Source organism: Sus scrofa, chromosome 14 (assembly GCF_054392235.1).
Source record: "Sus scrofa isolate SSC_HxYL_T2T_F1_AM1 chromosome 14, Sscrofa_HxYL_maternal_Yorkshire_Landrace_v2.0, whole genome shotgun sequence".
NCBI lineage: Eukaryota > Metazoa > Chordata > Mammalia > Artiodactyla > Suidae > Sus > Sus scrofa.
In genome coordinates this window covers 71,524,354-71,542,986 of record NC_139396.1, presented here as the reverse complement: position 1 = coordinate 71,542,986, position 18,633 = coordinate 71,524,354, and the positions used below count along the sequence as shown (strand labels likewise).

Below are 18,633 nucleotides of genomic sequence, written 5' to 3'. Positions count from 1 at the left end.
ATTGGAACCCTTTCTTTGCCTTCAGGGAGATTACTAACCCTGTTCTTGCCATCCCCTCATTCCCAGTGTAACAGGAAACCATTGGTAGCTTTCAGCAGACACCTGGCATGATCCAATTTATGATTTTTAAGGCACAAACCACTTTCCTGTGTAGAAAATGTCTTGGAGGGGCCTGAGTTATCAGAAGCAGGGAACTCTTCTAGGAGGTGGTGGTAGATGTGGAGGGGTGGGAGGCGCCTTGTATTAGGGTGGTGAGGGTGCTGGGGTTGGGGCAGGAGAGATGCCTCACAGCCTGATTTGGAGTCAGAGCCATCTAGACGGGGTGAATTGAAAGACTTGGAGTGAAGTCAACGTAGGAATGTTCCACAAATGAATAAATAGTGGTGTAAGTTTCTCCCCTTGAAGACTGAGCCCACAGACCTCTGAGAAGGCTATGGGTCTGAAGCCCTGGACGCAAAGTAACCGAGGCTTGGTCCCCAGTTACTTGGTCTCCCTCTGCTCTTGTTTCCTAAGACAGCTTGGTGGTGCTTTCTGGGGACCACCTGCCACTATCCTCTACACCACAGCTCCCTCTGCTGCCCAGCGGCCTAATGACCATGAGATTCTGCCCTGGAAGGGGTCAGTGAGTGGCCAAGGAATTCAGAAACTCCAGGGTCCAGGAACTGAGGTGACCCAATGCAGGAGAAGGGGTAAAGACCAAGCGACTGGGGAACCAGTCCATCCTGGGGTCCAGGGACTGAAGGACCAGGTGACTGAGTTTTTGAGATGTGTCCACTTGTGACCACGTAATCCAGTGGTCGAGCAACATCAAGACCCTGCAGCTGCGGGACTTAGGGCCCAAGGAAGACACCATGATTGAGGTCCTGGGGATCTAGGGCCAAGGACCTTCGTGAAGAGGCGAACCAGGTGTTCTGGGGCCCAGAGGCCACGGGAGGGCCGCCCTCACCTGCAGAGCGAGCCACCAGCTCTCTCCGCTCGGCACCGCCCCAGTCTTCCCTTGATACTCATTGGTGAGTCCTCGGAAGCGTGGACCAATCATAACCCTCCTCGTGTCTCCAACCCCCTCCCCGCCGCGTCTCTCGAAAGCTGGGGGCGGGTCCCTTCCACAAGGACTCAATAACAGTGCAGGCGGAGCGCCGTGCAGGCCGGCGATTGGCTACCGTGGTGGGCTCTGTCAGAGCCCGATTGGCCGGCAGCGGAGACGGAAGCGTCCACGGGCCGAGTTGCCAGAGCCCGGCCGGGGCGATGTGGAGCGCGGGTTGCCGGCGAACTGCCGGACCGGCGCTGCTGGGGCTGCTGCTAGCGCTCTTGGTGCCGGGCAGCGGTGCCGCCAAGACCGGCTCGGGCCTCGTGACCTGTGGGTCGGTGCTGAAGCTGCTCAACACGCAGCACCGGGTGCGGCTGCATTCGCACGACATCAAATACGGATCCGGTGCGCGGGCTGGGGCTGCGGCATCCGGGCAGTAGCGGCCAGGGGTGGGGGTCTGACAGAGGTGGGGCGGGGGTCTGCCGGCCAGGGGTCTGGGAATCATCAGGGACTGAAGGAGTTGCGGACCAAGGGGCAGAGTCTGGCTGTTTGACGGGGTGGTCGCGATGTCATTCGGGAGCTTCGGACCAGGTGACTTGAGTCCCGCCCGGGCGGGAGGGGCTGAGGGAGCCACTGGGTCCCAGGGTTGAGCTTGTCCGGGAGAAATGATGGTGTCCTTGCCGAGGGTCAGAGTTGTCGCGTTGACGGCAACCCCGGGGGTGGGGTATCTCCCCCTAGGCAGCGGCCAGCAGTCGGTGACCGGCGTGGAGGCGTCCGACGACGCCAACAGCTACTGGCAAATCCGCGGCGGCTCGGAGGGCGGGTGTCCGCGCGGGTCTCCGGTGCGCTGCGGGCAGACGGTTCGGCTGACTCACGTGCTCACCGGCAAGAACCTGCACACGCACCACTTCCCTTCGCCGCTGTCCAACAACCAGGTGAGCCCCTGGAGTATATGTGAGGGGCCGGGCGCCGGCTCTGAGCCTCGACTTCCTCTGTGGAACGGGAATTTCAAATCAGAAGTGTTTGTTGAGCGCCCCCTCTGGGGACACCGAGGTGACTGCATGCGTCAGGGTCCTGTCCCCTGGAGCTCTCTGCCCAGGCAGAAAGAGCCATCTAGCTAGACAGTGCCATCCCTGAGGGGCAATCCGACAGCGGAGGAGGAGAATCCACTATGGCCACTGGAGTGAGGAATGGAAACCCTCCAGGGGAGGGGGAACTCAGGCTGGGCCTGGAAGGAGGAGGAGCCCCCCAGGCCACAGAGAGGAGAGTGTCTCTGAGGCCTAAGGAAGAGCTTGCATGTGGAGTTCATTGGAACTGGGTGGGAGGTGGGGCTGGAACAGAGGATGCTTTTGGACGGTTATCAGAAGAGAAAGTAGATTAATAGAACCTTAATCTTAAGCCCAGCCTGAGGTGTGGGCTTTATGCTGAGTGAGGGTCAGAGGGATTAGAACAGGAGGAACATGGAGGAGCGAGGAGAAGGTCTTGGCCCTGTGGGGGCCTGTGGTCGCTGCCCAGATGAGGTGGGATGTGCTGGTGTTTGAAAAATTTACGGAGGTGGGGGGTGGGGGGCTTCTGAGTGCTGGGGGTAGGAGTTGTGTTGTCCTATTTTGCAGCTGTGGAAACTGAGGCTCAGAGAGTTGCAAGGCAGGCCCCTGGGTGTGAGCGCAGTGCTAGACAAGTGTCTACAGGAGTCTCAGAGTGCCCTTCATAATGACTACTGTCCTCCCATCCTGCCCCACCCGCACCCACAGGAGGTGAGCGCCTTTGGGGAGGATGGCGAGGGTGATGACCTGGACCTGTGGACAGTGCGCTGCTCAGGGCAGCACTGGGAGCGGGAGGCTGCAGTGCGCTTCCAGCACGTGGGCACCTCTGTGTTCCTTTCGGTCACCGGTGAGCAATACGGGAGTCCCATCCGTGGGCAACACGAGGTGCACGGCATGCCCAGCGCCAACACTCACAATAGGTGGAAGGCCATGGAAGGCATCTTCATCAAGCCCAGCATGGACCCCTCTGCAGGTCATGATGAACTCTGAGTGCTCTGGATGGGTGGATGGAGGGCAGAAGGATGGGTTGACTGCAGACCCACTCTTGGGGGAAACTTTGGGTTTGTAGGGATTCTTAAGTGCCTTTATGATTAAAGAATGTTGGTCTATGGTTGTATTTTGCTGTGAGTCTAGGGGTGCCCAGCAAGCGCCAGCCCTCCCTGGCCTGGTTCAGCATCTCTTCCTCAGTGCAAAACCTCTATCTCCATAACAGTTGGCAGCTGAACCTGTCCAAACCTCTCTGATGCTCTTCTGTACACTCCCAACACTGCTCTGGGCCATCACAGCCCCTGCTCTACCCTCAGATGGTCCAGTGGCAAGTGACCCCAGCTCCCAGGCCCTGAGCTTTACAAACCTTCCTGATAAGGGTGGGGGCCAGGGCTGGGGTCAGGGGGAAAGCAGGAGCCCCACTCTCTGCCAGCTGGGATGGGCACAAGTTCTCCAGCCCCCTCATCCTTTGAGGTGCTCCCCCTCCTCTTGGCGCCTCTTGCAGTTGCTGCAATCTCACACGTCTTTGACCAAGAACCGGGTCAGGACTCTGCCTATCTGCTGGAAATTTGCATCACAGTTTCCCTCACTCTTGGTGCAAATAGCACTCCACACACCAAGCCAGCCCTGGAATGTAGCATCTCAGGCTCCACTACAACCCTTCAAAGTCCTGAGGCCATAGAGAAATTTCAAAAGATATCACAAGGGAAGTAACCACAGAGAACTGCCACCCTGAAGCCACTAACAAGTCTTCCTGGAAGACAAGACACAGTTTTTTCTTTTTTTTGGCCACACCTTCAGCATGAAGAAGTTCCTGAGCCAGGGATTAAACCAGTGGCATAACACTGACCCAAGCCACAGCAGTGGCAACACCAGGTACTTTTTTTTTTTTTTTTTTTTTTTTTTTTAACATTTTTAGGGCCACACCCGAGGCCTATGGAGATTCCCAGGCTAGGAGTTGAATAGGAGCTTTAGCCGCTGGCCTACACTACAGCCACAGCAATACAAGATCCGAGCCACGTCTGCAACCTACACCACAGCTCATGGCAATGCTGGATTCTTAACCTACTGAACAAGGCCAGGGATCCAACGTGTGTCCTCAAGGATGCTAGTCAGATTCGCTTCCACTGAGCCACAACGGGAACTCCAGCACCAGATCCTTAACCGGTTAGGCCACCAGGGAACTTGGAAGAGGCACGATTTGAGCCAGCAAAACTTTGCAACTTAAGAAAAGGAACAATAAATAAATAGTGTTCTGATATACGAAGGTAACAGTAGTTTTTCTGGTGTGTGGGTGCCCTCTAGAGGTGATAGTGGAGATTACATCCCTAGAGGCTTTGGGGAGCTGCTGGAGGTGGAGGATGCGACTTTGCAGGATGAGAATAATAGAGCCCAAGGAGAGGATGGGGGTGGCAGCTGGTTGGAAGGGGCTTGGAGGAGGGTGGGCAGAGCACCTCACTTTTGAGAACTCATTGACCTTAGTGGGTGAGAGAAAAGCTCTAGTCAATGTGAGACCTGAGGGGAGGAGGGTCACGGTTAGGTCCTTTGCTCCCCCTGCCCTCTCCCCTATGAGCTCTTGCTCTGCTCAAGCCTTTTTTTTTTTTTTTTTTCTTTTTTTGGCTATGCCTGTGGCATATGGAAGTTCCTAGGTTAGGGGCTGAATCGGAGCTGCAGCCACCAAACTACACTGCAGTCATAGAAACACTGGAGCCAAGCTGCATCAGCAAACTATACCACAGCTCATGGCAACATTGGATCCTTAACCCAATGAACCAGGCCAGAGATTGAACTCACATCCTCATGGATAATAGTCAGGTTCTTTACCACTGAGCCACAAGGGGAACTCCTGCTCAAACCTCTTGAATAGTGTCTACAAGTCTAGATTTCTCTACCATCACTCATATGACCTGAGACAGGAGTGCAAGCAGGTTGTTGGTAGGTGATCCCACAAAACACTGAGGCGGAGGAATAGGGCTTAGAGGAGCAGGAAGGCAGCCGATGAAGCCTTATTCACACTGGGGAGCTCTAGGACCCCATGGAGAACATACATTAGAGTTCTCTCCACCAAAGGCTAGAAAGTGGGGCACTCATCCAACCAACATATCTTCTCTCATTGTCTGAGGGCTGCTGGGGGTGGGGTGGGGCAGGGATTTACTCTGCAGCACTTCCCAATTGCCCAGTAGTCCTCAGCCAGAGAAGCATCCTTTCTGTAGAGGTGAGTGTCAAGGGAATGGAGGCGGGGCACCAGCAATGTGGACCACATTGCACTCCTCTGGCCCCTCTGGGCTGTAAGAGCCTGCTTCTGCTTCTGTCACCTCACTTTCCAATTACCACACACAGAAAAGTGAGAAGTATTAATTAAGAGCAGAATCCAACAGTGCACAGCATGTAGGAATCCTTGGGAAATCAAGGCTGAAGCTGTGGGAGCAGGTGAGATGGCTGCATGCAGAATGCAGGGCAAGACCAAGAATCAAAACTGCATCAGCAGCAGCCGTGGTGCTCTCATTTATTGAAAACTAAGTGCCAGGCCCTAGGTCAATGATTTGCACAGCATCTTATTTGCTCCTGGCAACACCTGTAAGAAGCACAGTTCAATTCTCTTCTTAATTCTGCAGACGAGGCAACCAAGATTGCTGAAGACTCAAACCCAGCTGCACCTTCCTGCGTAGCATTTACTCTCAGGCTTTGGACGGAGAATAAAAGAGGAAAGGGCCCAGATGCATGGTAGCCAAATCACCCCCCACCCCACCCCCAACACACACTGCAGCTCTGTGAGGGCCAGGAGAGCTGGTGTACATCATTCCGGGTCGTCAGGCTCCGTAAGAACTTAATGGAATGGTTATCCACAATCACGCAGGTACCCAAGCGAAGCCCCCTTCCCTGTGCCTCCCATCGTTCCACAAGGCTCCTGGGGCTCCAAGACCAGGTCCTGAAGCCCAGGCCTATTCAGCGGCTTCAAGCAAATCTCATTTGTGTCAAGTCCCGCGATGCCGTGGGGAGGGGGCTACCCCAGTCAGAGAGCCCACCGCAGGCGAACGTGCCCTTCCGGGAGGCCCAGGGAAAGATTTCAGTTAGCAAAACGAGGTAGCCAGCGGCCCAGAGGAGACGGGGTGGACTGCGGGTCTCAGCATTTTCCTCGGGTCGCAGCCACCTCCCCAGGGGGCTTGGTCGCGAGGTCTGCGCCCCCACCGGGCTTCCAAGCTCTCTTGCCGGCGCAGCCAAAAAACTCGCGGAGCCTGGAGCTGCGAAAAGGCGGGCAAAGTTCCTTTTGATAAGTTATGAATGGGGAGAAAGTGTTTGTAGAACTCATTGTTAAAACCGCGGAGCCGCAGCCTCGGCCCGCGCCCGGCCAATCCGGGCCCGCAGGCTATTTTGAAATCGCTCTGGCCTCAGCCAATGGGCGTGCGGGAGGCTAGGCCCCCGCAGGCGCTGGCCAATCAGCGCGGCGCTATGCTAAGAAGCCGGGGGCTGGGCCGCCGCCTGTCAGCGGGTTAAAGATGGAGCCGGCGGCGAGAGGGCGCCACGAGGTGCGGGGTGGTCCTGGGGGTCACCGCGGGCAGACTGCCATCCAAACCTTTCCCGGTAACCTCCCGAGTCCTGTCCCGCCCCGGGGCGTAAGGGGCATCCCGCCGTGTGAGTAGCCGGGGCCAAGGTGGGAGCGCGGGCAGGGCGGCCCTACCCGGTGGAGTGTGTGGAGGGGCGCAGCCAGGACTCCGGGCGTCCCCTCCGGGCAGGGAACCCCAGAGAGGCGGGAAACACCCCCCGTGCTTCTTCTTCGCTCTGGGTCGCCGGGCAGGGAATCTACTGGACAGAACGCGGAGCTCAAGTTGGGGACCAGGAACCAGGGGCCAGGGATGGGGCCTGAGCCGGCAGGGGCACGTCGACCCGGAGTGGGGCCAGCTTTCTTCTTCCAGAGACGCGGAACGGGGTAGGGAGCATGGTCGTCGGGCAGTATCCACCCTCGCCCTGGGCGTGAGTGGGCTAAGGACAACCTTGCCGCGCCGGCCCCTCTCCTTTGTGTGTGCGCCCTTTCCCCCCGTCGGCTCGAGCTCCGGGATTGGAGCTGCCTCTTGGTCTGGGGTCGCTCCTCCATGGCAATCTGGAGGTGCTGGGGAAGGTCTGGCTGCCTTGGGGTTCTGAGGACCTCGAGGAAGGCAGCCCCACTGAAAATCTGTCCCCTCTCTGCCCTGATTCTAGGAATGGGCCCCTAGCCCCACCCACCCTCAGTGGAGCTTGCCGCTCCGACTGTCTTGGGATCGGTTGGGGTCCCCCCTGCTGGCCGCAGGTGCTCTGACGAGGTTGCACTACTGTGCTTTGAGGAGCAGTGCAATGATATTGTCAAAGCATCTGGGACCAGCCTTGGGGACCCCCTCCCCCACACTTCCACTTCCCCTGCCCAGGCCAAGCCCCTGGACCCACAGGCCCTCCCTTCCCCCCTGCCCAGTTCGCTCACTTCTCCATGGAAACTTGAGATCCTGGCCAGGCCTGGGCCTCTGGGGTCAGAGGGCACACTTCTCCCCAGGCAGAGGCCCCGCCCCAGTGGGCCTGCATTCCAAGTCTCAGATCCCCACTCACCACCAACCCTGGACCACCAGGAGAGGCTCTGGCAGGCCTGCCTGACACTCTTTCCCTGTTGCACTACTGTGGGCCACTGGGAAGCAGTGCAATGATGAAAGGGCATCAGTCAGGCCCAGCCTGCCGTCCACAGTGCCTGGGGGGAGGGGGGTCTTGCTGCCTCATTCTGCTTCCTAGCAATTAGGTGCAGGTGCGGAGCAGGGCTGGACCCTCCATCAGAACGTCAGGTGAGGGCAGAGCTGGAAACTCATCCCCTAAGCTCTCTGTCTGGGTCCTGGCTGGACAGGGCAGGGGCAGAGACCCCAGAGTCAGAAAAGCTATGGTTTGAAGATGATCTTTGCAACCAGCACTCAGGTAAGCCTGGGGGCTCCAGGTTTGGTCAGGACCCAGTGGAGAAAGGCCCATTGCTTTGCACAGAGGGTCTAACTGGACCTGGCTTAGACCCTTAACCACGTGGAGGTGCCCTAAGACCAGCCCTCTTTGAAGGCCTAGGGAGGGCCAGGCCTAGAGAGGATGTTCTGGGTTCACAGCAGGAGAAGCACAGTCTGGGGTGGACAGTGGACTTGGGATACAAAACCTGCAGCTCGTGCCCTCTGACCTAGCCCACCTGTTCTCTCCTGGGGACAAATGCTGCCCTGAGCCTGCAGGAGAGACTGTGGGGTGCCTGTCACGCCCACCCTCACAGCTGGCACTAGGGCTTGAACTGCCAAGGAGCCTGGCCCCATCATCAGGACGAGAGATTTTTGTGTGCTCAGTGACAGTCATTCAAACCTGTTGCTTTGCAAGGGAGCCCAGGTCCCTGCATGGGCATTTGGGAGTACACCTTATTGGTGGCTAAGCACCCGTGGACACTGGCTTCACCCCCACCCTGGAGGCAGAAGCCCTGGCATCCCTGGAGGATGAGGGACAATGCCACATGCTCCTGACCCCTTGGGTTCCTCCCTCCCAGGGTCACCTGACTCAGACCCATCCTCCCTCCCTCTTGGTTTCAGGCATTATGGCTGGAGGTGATCCTGTACCCACTGGCCAAAGACCCCATGCAGCTGTCTCCTGCCCTTACTGGGAGGGGCTTGTGAACGCAGGGCTCTGCTCAAATGTCCCCTCCTAGGAAAAGCCTTCCTTTGGCTCCAAAGCATCAATGTTCCTCCACCAGAACCTGTTAGATCACACTTTTCTCTCTGTGGCTGACACTCTCTTTACACGGGAAGGCCCTGAGGGCAGAGACCATGTAGTTTTTTTTTTCCTCTTTTGGCAGTGCCTTGCACTGTACTCTTTAAAAAATACAAATAAACATATAAAGTGTGAACTATTATAAGCATAACATGACATGATGGGGTGTTAATCAGGGGTCTGCCTGATCTCTTAGAGGAGGCTTGTCCTGTTTTTAAAGGCACATACTATATATTTCAAAGTCAAGTCTGATTTTGTGAGTCACACGGGGGCAGGCAGCAGAATGAAGATTTGAGCCCAGGTGTATCTGAGTCTGTCTACACCCAAGATGCAAAGGCCAGACCTTCCTCCTTGGTGGATCCACCTTGCTCTCTGACCTCAGTGCAGGAGGAAGTGAATGCCACCTCCTGTGCTGGGGGAAGCTGGGGCTAGAGGGCTGGTGATGGCCCTCTGAGGTATGGATCTCAGGGCTGGTGAAGGGGGGTGAGGTGGGGACAGGAAAGAGGCAGTCCAGGATGCATGTCCCTTGTTAGTGGCTGGGCTGAATTGTGGTGTTGGCCACTGACTAAGGAGAGGGAAAAGAGAAGTGGGTTGAGGGCAGGAGGGAAGAAACTGTATGTCAATCTGGATGTGTTCAGCATCAACTGCCCGGGAAATGCCCCTTTTACTCTTGGATGTGAGTCTGGAGCTCGAGTTGGGGTTAAGAAGTGGGTTGGAGCTAAGAAGTGGGTAAGATGGTCCAAGAAGGTCTGGAGAAGTCAGGACCTCATGATGGGAGGAGAATGTGGAACCTGGAGAGTAAGTCAGGAGGAAGAGGGTGAAAAGTGTCGAACACGGGGGCAGAAAGGAGTGTTTGGGGCCTTGACTACAGACCAGAAGGAAGGGGGGGGGAATAGCTGGGGTAGAGGGCACTAGAGGCTGGCCACGGGGCAAGGGCCATAAAGAAGTTGAAAGTTTGCGCAGCCGTCGTCGGGAGTATCCCGCAACTATGGGCCTCCCGCTGCGCAGTGCCGCAGCGACCATCTCATCGAGGCGTGAGGGCGCATGCGCAGAGCGGCAGGCATTGTCACGTGCGCCCGTCCTGCAGGGATTGGCCCGCGGTCTCCCGGGACGGGCCGGAGCGGTCCAGCAAGCGCGGGGCGCGGAGCGAGCCTTCGGCGGCGTGGCAGCTGGGGGACAGCGGTGCGTCCCTGGGCTTGGCTCTGCCTGGATGGTTCCGGCCCTCGGGGATCTCTCTTTTCTCGTGGGGCTGATGGGGTGGGCGGGCCCGGACCCTGGTGGTCCCACCTTGACGGCCGTTCTGTCCCTAGGCAGCCAGGCCGCCCGAAGCCCTCAAGGATGGAGGTCCTGGACGAGTTCGACAGCGAGTTCCCCCAGAGTGTGGCCTTCTGCCAGCTCATCTCGGAGGAGGACTTCGAGAGGCAGGCGGTGACTTACACGGAGCGCGCGCTGCGCCGCCTCTTCCGCAGCATCGACCGCAACCCGGCGCTGGCCGAGAGGGTGGTGCGCAAGGGCAAGCAGGCAGAGTGCGAGCAGCGCGGGATCCTTTCCTTCCTTTGGGTGCGGGCCGGCGGGGCGGGCCCGGTGCAGGGGCGGAGCTCAGCTCTAGGGGGCGGAGGCGGGGCGCCGCCGTCCGTCCGCCTGGGCAGGCAGGTCGGGTCTTTCAGAAGGCTGCGGCTCATTTGTGGGCTTCCAACACCCTCCTCTCCCACTATGGTCGCAGGCCAAATTCTCCAGCGCCATCCAGGGGGAGCTGAACTGTTGCAACAGCATGGGCGCCCGGGAGATGCACCGGCGCCTGGAGCAGCTGAAGAGGCGCATCCACCGCGTGCACCTCTACTCCCAGGGTGAGGCTCCAGAATCCAGTGAGGATTCTGGTCACGTCTGTGGGAGTCCCCTTTGAGGTGGGATGCCCTCACTTTCCCTTGAAGCCATCGACGAAAGAGCAGTGTTGTGCTTTGGGGTACCCACCTAATAGGTTTGTAGCTGTGTCATGGTCCAATGGGGAGTGCTAGCTTTGTCTTTCTTCCTCTGACCGCCTTGATCACGTTTGGGTTTGGTCTTTGGGTCTGTCTGCGTTCAGGGATAAACAACGGGGGCCGTGGGCTCCTTTGTTTTGTATCACACTGGGGGGCCGTCCACCTGGAGGTTCCAAGTCTGTGGTGCTGAGTGTGCATGCTCCACATCACTATTTCCTGATAGCTGGACCCACAGTGCCTGGAGCTCTTAGTGCAGCCTCCCAAGGTGACATCAGTGTGTTATTTGTGCCTGTTTTACAGAAAAGGATATGGAGATCCAGGGAGGTTGTCCAGTGTGTGTAGGTCACACAGAAGTGGTGGATTGGACTGGGACTCAGGACAGAGTTACTCCAGGCAGTCTCAGCCTCCAGCCAGTGCACCCTGGTAGCACTCTCTCATTCCACATGAGGTGTTTGAGGGGCTTGTTAACTGATACTTTGCTGGTGGCTTCAGTCTTTTTTTTTTTTTTTTTTTGCTTTTTAAGGTGCAGTTCTAAAAAGCATATGGAAGTTCCCAGGCTAGGGGTTGAATTGGAGCTGCAGCTGCCAGCCTATGCCACAACCACAGGACGCCAGATCTGAGTCACATCTGTGACCTATGCCATAGCTCACAGCAATGCTGCATCCTTAACTCACTGGGCAAGGCCAGGGGTTGGACCCCCATCCTTATGGATAGTCGGGTTCCTTGCCACTGAGCCTTCATGGGAACTTCTGGCCTCCAGCTTTGAACAGTAGAAATACCCAGACTCGTTGGAACAGGAGAGGGGAAGGGGGCAGGCCCCAGTTCCTTCCAACTCCAAGCCCACCTCTGAAATTCTTCCTCCACCTGGGTGGGCCCTTTGCACACTCCCGGGATGACCCTGGGCTGGGTGGAGTCGGTGGGCTCACTGTCCAGGGCCTGGATACCCCACTGGGTTGCTGGCCAACTCAGGCTTTGCTCAATACCGGGGAAGGTGAATGGCAGACCAGGCTGCTCAGGCCAAGCCCAACCCTCCTTGGCGGTGACACTGCATCACTTCCCACGAAACCCTGCCCTGGAGGTGAGACTCTCTGGCGTGGATCCTGCCTGTAGTTGGTACAGTTTGAGCTCCGTTTCAGCTTGAAATAAAAGTACCCTCTCCCCATGGGGTGGTTGTGGGGCTGGGAGTTGGTTGGTGGCCTGGAGGGTCACTACATTGTGCCCTTTGTGGGGGCCTGCTTCTCCTTGTTGTTGGAGGGACTGTGTTTGGCCACCATTCGACCTTTCTGGCCTCTGGGTAGGCACTCACTGACACCTTTTGTCCCAGATGCCAAGAAGAAGAGAAGGAAGCCAAAAGCAAAGAAACCAGAGCCTATCATCTTGCGAGATCAGTCGACCTCCCCGTGCCTACCACCGACCCTGCTGCCACCTCCGCCACTGCCACCACCTGCCACCACCGTGACCTCCATGGTGGCACCATCACCTCCTGTCTACACCATGCCCAGGGTCTTTGGCCCCTTCCCTCCGCTGCCTAGCACATCGGTCAGTGGCTCTGGGAGGGGCAGCCTTGCCTGCCTACTTGGCATCACCCCAGCGATTCCCAGGCCCGCAGCAGTGGGTCTCAAAACTTTCTTTTTAATCTGCAGAGAGGGCTCTGCAGGCAGTAGCAGATAGAGCAGAGTCACAGGGGTGGGGGTGGGGTGTGCACAGAGCATCACTTGCCTGGCCTTAGTGCCCTGGGCGGGATCCTGGAGCTCCCAGAAGACAGGTGGAGAATGGCCCCCATCTCCACCCTCATGGGTGTCATTCTCCAGGCTGCCCTCTTGCTGCCTCTGCCTTTCTTTCCCTCCCGACTCCTGCTCACCGGCCCCCAGGCATGGCAAGCACGTCCTCTTTTGGCTCCCATCCCCCAACCCATGCCTTCTCCCCCAACCCTGAGCTCCGAGTGGAACCAAGGATGAGCCTGACATGTTTGCTGATTGACTGAAAGACTCATCATTTTCAGAGCTCTTGGAGAAGGTGTTTCTCTTTGTGACAAAGATCCTGAATTTGTCCTAAAATTTCCTTTGTTTCCTGCAGGTGGAGAAATTGGAAGCTTCAGAGTCTGAGGTGAAATTGAACTGGACAGGCCTGCCATCAAACCCCAAGAGGTGGAAGGAATTTATTCTGGGCTCAAGGCCAATGAAAAGGGAGTGTCTGGAGGATCCTGCTGGGTGCCGGTCCTGCTATGATGCCTTCCTGTCCTCTTAGTTTTCCCTCTCCACAATCCCGAGTAGATCCCTCATCCTGGGGAGGAGTGGGGCTCAGAGATCTGCCTGTGGGCGAGGGTCCCCGTGCCCATGTCAAAGGTGAGCCCCCCAGGCCAACACATGTTCCCTGCCCTGCTCTGCTTTGCAGCCGCATGGTTGATTTGACCCCCTTGGTGCTCAATCCTGGAGGCTTCCACTTCTCCTACCTGGCCAGGAACAGCATGCCCAAGCTCCACTGCCCGAGATTTCCCTGGTAAGTGAGGCCCTAAGCCTCCTGGCATTGGGGTGGTGTACAAGGGGGCTGGAGGAATGTCCAGTGTGACGGTCACTTCCACTTCTAGGAGGGACCATGGTGTCATTAACAGTAAGGAATCAGAAACAGGAGTTCCTGTCGTGGTGCAGTGGTTAACGAATCTGACTAGAAACCATGAGGTTGCGGGTTCGATCCCTGGCCTTGCTCAGTGGGTTAAGGATCCGGCGTTGCCGTGAGCTGTGGTGTAGGTTGCAGTCGCAGGATCTGGCGTTGCTGTGGCTCTGTCGTAAGCCAGCGGCTACGGCTCCGATTAGACCCCTAGCCTGGGAATCTCCATATGCCGTGGGAGCAGCCCTAGAAGAGACAAAAAGACAAAAAAAAAAAAAAAAGAAAAGAAATCACAAACAAATAGGCCAGAAGTTCCCATTGTGGCATAGCGGAAATGAATCCATCTAGGAACCATGAGGTTGGGGGTTCCATCTCTGGCCTCGCTCAGTGGGTTAAGGATCTGACATTGCCATGAGCTGTGGTGTAGGTTGCAGACACAGCTCAGATCCTGCATTGCTGTGGCTGTGGCATAGGCCAGCAGCTGTAGCTCCGATTCCACCCCTAGCCTGGGAATGTTCATATGCTGCAGGTGTGGCTGTAACAAGCAAAAAAAAAAAAAAAAAAGGAAACAAATAGGCCAACAGAAAGGAAACAGTTCCATCAGTTCCATCAGCTGTGGGCAGCCCCATGATTTACCTACATGCATGTTTTACAAAGTCGGGATTTACTGAGTATGAGTGTTTTTCTTTCTTTCTTTTTTTGGCTGCATCTGTGGCAAGTGGAAGCTCCCAGACAAGGGTCTGAACCCAAACCATAGCAGTGACAACGCCGGATCCCCAACTCACTGCACCACTTGGGAATTCCATGAATCATTATTTTTAACATTTTCGTGTTGATTTTATTTTTCAGAATAGTTTAGGGTTCACAGTAAAACTGAGCTGAAAGTAGAGTTCCCACATCCTTCTGCCCCCCCCACCCACGTGCAGCCTCCCCCAGAGTGCCCTTGAACCTACACGATAACTCATTATGTCAAATCCATAGCTTATGTATGGTGACATGCATCTACCATTATAGCGTCACATAGAGTGGTTTCAAAGTCCTCTATGCTCTGCCTTTTCTTCCCTCCCTCTCCCCCAACCCCTGGAAAGCACTGATTACTGTACTGTCTCCATAGCTTTGCCTTCTCCAGAACGTGTGTACTTGGAATCACACAGTGTGCAACCTTTTCAAACTGGCTTCCATGACTTAGTGGTGTGCATTTAAGTTTTCGCCATATCTTTTCATGGCTTGACAGCTCATTTCTTTCTGGTGCTGAATAATATTCCATTGTCTGGATGATTCATGATTTATCATCCATTCACTTCCCAAACGACATCTTGGTTGCTTTCAGATTTTGGCAATTATGAATAAAGCAGCCTTAAATATCCGTGTGCAGTTTTGTTGTTTGTTTTTTTGTCTTTGCCTTTTCTAGGGTCACTCCTGTGGCATATGGAGGTTCCCAGGCTAGGGGTCTAATCAGAGCTGGTGCTGTCAGCCTATGCCACAGCCACAGCAACTCGGGATCCAAGCCACATCTGCAACCTACACCACAGCTCATGGCAATGCCGGATCCTTAACCCACTGAGCAAGAGCAGGGATCGAACCCCCAACCTCATGGTTCTAGTAGGATTCGTTAACCACTGAGCCACGATGGGAAATCTTTTTTTTTTTTTTTTTAATCTAAGGTTTTGTGTTTTTTTTTGTTTGTTTGTTTGTTTGTTTTTTGCCTTTTTAGGCCGCACCCGCAGCATATGGAGGTTCGTGGGCTACAGATCCAATTGGAGCTGTAGATGCTGGCCTATACCAGAGCCACAGCAACGCAGGATCCAACCCGCTTCTGTGACCTACACCACAGCTCATGGTAATGCTGGATCTTTAACCCACTGAGCAAGGCCAGGGATCAAACCTGAATCCTCATGGATGCTGGTTGGGTTTGTTAACCGCTGAGCTATGACAGGAACTCCTAAATCTAGGTTCTTTACCCCTTTGGGCTAATATCGAGGAACATGATTGCTGTTTAGTTGTGCAAGATACATGTGGTTTTATAAGGAACTGCCAAATTCTCTTCCAGAGTGAATTCCATTTTGTATTCCCACCAGCCGTGAATGAGCGTTCTGATGTCTTAATGTGAGAAATTCACACGGTTCTATGAGGATGATTCTAAATTCCCAGTTGGTAAAAGACTTACCAACAATAACACTCAGAGAGTAAGCAGACCTTTAGAAGTGTTTTTGGCTTACTTAGTAATGAAAAATGTACCCACAAGATTGCTAGCATATATGTTACATATAATCATTCAAAAATACCAAATGAAAGGGAGTTCTGTGCTGTCAAGGCTTTAAGAAGAGACACTCGGAGTTCCTGTCATGGCGCAGTGGTTAACGAATCCGACTAGGAACCATGAGGTTGCGGGTTCGGTCCCTGGCCTTGCTCAGTGGGTTAAGGATCCGGCGTTGCCGTGAGCTGTGGTGTAGGTTGCAGACGCGGCTCGGATCCTGCGTTGCTGTGGCTCTGGTGTAGGCCGGTGGCTACAGCTCTGATTCGACCCCTAGCCTGGGAACCTCCATATGCCGCGGGAGCGGCCCAAGAAATAGCAACAACAACAACAAAAGACAAAAAGACCAAAAAAAAAAAAAAAGAAGAGACACTCATTTTTTTCTGTGAAAATACTACCAATTGTCTTAGTCCTTTTCTAAAGACCTTTTGAGATAATTGACATTGCATACAATCCACCCACCCAGAATGTCCACTGCAATGGCTCTCCATATATTCACTGTTGTGCAACCATCACCACAATCCAATTTTAGAACATATTCGTTACCTCAAAAAGAAGAGGGAGGAGTTAGCTGGTGATCTAGCAGGTAAAGGATTTGGCATTGTCACTGCTGTGCCTTGGGTTTGATCCCTGGCCAGGGAACTTTTGCATGTCATGGGTGCAGCCACCCCCAAAAAAACAAACAAATACCTGAATTCCCCCAGTGATAATAGATGCGGAACACCCCACTGTGTGGATGGTGCATCATTTACTCAATTTCTTTTGCTTGTTGAAGTATTTTATCCATGGGGACAATTTGTAGCCGCCAGTTATGGATTGCTTTCTTTTTTTTTTTCTTTTTAAGGCCGCACCCATGGCATATGGAGTTTCCCAGGCTATGGGTCAAATCGGAGCTGCAACCGCTGGCCTACACCACAGCCACAGCAACTCCAGATCTGAGCCGTGTCTTCGACCTATACCACAGCTCATGGCAATGCCAGAACCTTAACCCATGAGCGAAGCCAGGGATCAAACCAGTGTCCTCATGTACCAGTCTGGTTCGTTACTGCTGAGCCACAGTAGCAACTCCCATGGATCACTTTCTGAGTGAGCTGTGCTATCGTGGCACCCACCATCAAAAATGGGTTATTTAAAAAAAAATTTTTTTTTGGTCTTTTTAGGGCTGCACCCATGGCATATGGAGGTTCCCAGGCTGGGGGTCCAATTGGAGCTGTAGCTGCTGGCCTAAGCCACAGCCACAGCAATGCCAGATCCAAGCCGCATCTGCAACCTATGCCACAGCTCACAACAAAGCCAGATCCTTAACCCACTGACCAAGGCCGGAGATCAAACATGTGTCCTCATGGAAACTAGTCAGATTCATTTCCACTGAGCCACAACGGGAACTCCTAAATTATTTTTTTTAAAAAGTTCACATAAGGAGTTCCTGCCATGGCATAGTGGGTTAAAAATCAGACTGGCCACTCAGGTCGCTGTGAAAGGGCAGGTTTGATCCCCAGCCCCAAGCAGTGGGGTAAAGGATCCAGTGTTGGCACAGTTGTGGTTGCAGCTGTGGCTCAGATTCAGTCTCTGGCACAGGAACTTTCATATGCCATGGGTGTAGCCAACAACAAAAAAAAGTTCACAGAAGCACAACATATTCTATGGAAGAAAGTTCACAATACAGAATGAAGGCATAAAATTTGAGTCCCATACAGTGGGAAAAAAAAAAAAATTATTAAAAAGATTTAAAAAAAAAAAAAATTTGAGTCCCAGGAGTTCCTTTCATGGCTCAGTGATAAGGAACCTAACTAGTATCCATGAGGACATGGGTTTGATCCTTGGCCTCATTCTGTGTTAAGGATCGGGTGTTGCTATGGCCAGCAGCTTCAGCTCTGATTTGACCCCTAGCCTGGGAACTTCCACATGCTGTGGGTGCCGCCCTAAAAAGGGAAAAAAAAAAAATCCCAATACATTGGTTAATTTTTTTATTTTGTCTTTTCTAGGGCTGCATCCACGGCATATGGAGGTTCCCAGGCTAGGGGTCTAATTTGAGATGTAGCAGCTGGCCTATGCCAGAGCCACAGCAATGCTGGATCTGAGCTGAGTCTGCAACCTGCACCACAGCTCATGGCAATGCCGGATCCTTAACCCACTGAGCGAGGCCAGGGATCGAACCTGCAACCTCATGGTTCCTAGTCAGATTTGTTAACCACTGAGCCATGACGGGAACTCCATCAGTTTTTTTTGTTGTTGTTGTTTTTTTTTTACATTGGTTGATTTTTAAATCAAGGCAAGATGATATAGCCTGTACTTCTCAGAAACTTGCTCTTTTCTGTTACTGTACCACTGAGGCGGCTTTACTTGTTGGGATATATAGACCAACGTGGTTCCTTAAACAGCTGCAGAATGGTCACAGCAGGCATAGCTACACCATGATTCCTTAAGCAATTCCCTGACGAACTTTTTTTGGGCTGTGCTTGCAGCTTGCAGAAACTCCCAGGCTCAGGATGAACCCACACCACAGTGGTGACAACACTAGGTCTTTAACCCCCTGAGCCACCAGGGAACTCCCCCAATGGTCCTTTAGATTGTTTCCAGGTTTGCATAATCACAGACATTGCCACAATGAACAGCCTTGAACAAACACCGGTGGGAAGGGCTTCCAGGGGTAGAGACGGATTGAGAACCACCCCACAGCCTGGGTTTGGTTATAGGACCCTCTGGTGGCCCCGTGTGCCGGGTCTGAGCTCATGGGCACATCTTGCCTGTCTCCTGTACAGGACCGCAGCCTGTAGTGGCTTGCCCAGCACCGAGGAGATGCCATCGCCTTCTGTGAAGGCCTCCATCTTCACGCCGCCTGTCCTGCTCAAGTTCCAGCCTGTGCCCCATCCCCAAGATGACTCAGAGAATGACCCTGGCAGCGTGGAGCCTGTGCCCTACCAGAGGGACCCGTAACCTCTCTTGTGCAAAGCACGGCCAGAGAAATGAATAAATTCCCCCCGGAGGTGC

The 18,633-nt window shown here is 54.4% G+C and overlaps 2 protein-coding genes and 1 non-coding gene across 13 annotated transcripts; all 3 read left to right on the top strand.

Moving 5' to 3' along the window:
- Nucleotides 1-1,183: 1,183 nt before the first annotated feature.
- On the top strand, nucleotides 1,184-3,179 carry SDF2L1 (stromal cell derived factor 2 like 1). 2 transcript variants are annotated; one of them, XM_001929542.6, is made up of 3 exons: nucleotides 1,184-1,432; nucleotides 1,766-1,962; nucleotides 2,779-3,179. In XM_001929542.6, exons 1-3 carry the CDS (start codon nucleotides 1,246-1,248, stop codon nucleotides 3,058-3,060), a joined length of 666 nt encoding a protein of 221 aa, XP_001929577.3. In that variant the 5' UTR covers nucleotides 1,184-1,245; the 3' UTR covers nucleotides 3,061-3,179. The 2 variants fall into 2 exon arrangements, with proteins under 2 accessions (XP_001929577.3, XP_084850207.1); XM_084994081.1 differs by having other exon boundaries at nucleotides 1,184-1,618.
- Nucleotides 3,180-6,532: 3,353 nt separating this feature from the next.
- On the top strand, nucleotides 6,533-18,633 carry LOC100155534 (uncharacterized). Of its 10 annotated transcripts, none has more exons than XM_084994076.1 (7): nucleotides 6,533-6,690; nucleotides 10,117-10,305; nucleotides 10,526-10,649; nucleotides 12,106-12,320; nucleotides 12,858-12,928; nucleotides 13,176-13,280; nucleotides 18,405-18,633. In XM_084994076.1, exons 2-7 carry the CDS (start codon nucleotides 10,141-10,143, stop codon nucleotides 18,577-18,579), a joined length of 855 nt encoding a protein of 284 aa, XP_084850202.1. In that variant the 5' UTR covers nucleotides 6,533-6,690; nucleotides 10,117-10,140; the 3' UTR covers nucleotides 18,580-18,633. The 10 variants fall into 10 exon arrangements, with proteins under 10 accessions (XP_084850202.1, XP_020928729.1, XP_084850203.1 ...); XM_021073070.2 differs by having other exon boundaries at nucleotides 10,117-10,362; XM_084994077.1 differs by having other exon boundaries at nucleotides 10,113-10,305.
- On the top strand, nucleotides 7,668-7,747 carry MIR130B (microRNA mir-130b). Its single transcript, NR_035391.1, has one exon. It is a non-coding gene; the product is annotated as a microRNA mir-130b (primary transcript).

What these genes read in the sequence shown, in the direction of transcription:
- SDF2L1 (XM_001929542.6), top strand. Translation starts at nt 1,246, where the DNA reads ATGTGGAGCGCGGGTTGCCGGCGAACTGCCGGACCGGCGCTGCTGGGG. An exon ending in CGACATCAAATACGGATCCG is followed by an intron (nt 1,433 to 1,765) that starts GTGCGCGGGCTG and finishes ATCTCCCCCTAG; the next exon opens with GCAGCGGCCAGCAGTCGGTG. An exon ending in CGCCGCTGTCCAACAACCAG is followed by an intron (nt 1,963 to 2,778) that starts GTGAGCCCCTGG and finishes CCGCACCCACAG; the next exon opens with GAGGTGAGCGCCTTTGGGGA.
- LOC100155534 (XM_084994072.1), top strand. Translation starts at nt 9,847, where the DNA reads ATGCGCAGAGCGGCAGGCATTGTCACGTGCGCCCGTCCTGCAGGGATT. An exon ending in CTCCGCTGCCTAGCACATCG is followed by an intron (nt 12,321 to 12,857) that starts GTCAGTGGCTCT and finishes TGTTTCCTGCAG; the next exon opens with GTGGAGAAATTGGAAGCTTC. An exon ending in CTGCCATCAAACCCCAAGAG is followed by an intron (nt 12,929 to 13,175) that starts GTGGAAGGAATT and finishes TCTGCTTTGCAG; the next exon opens with CCGCATGGTTGATTTGACCC.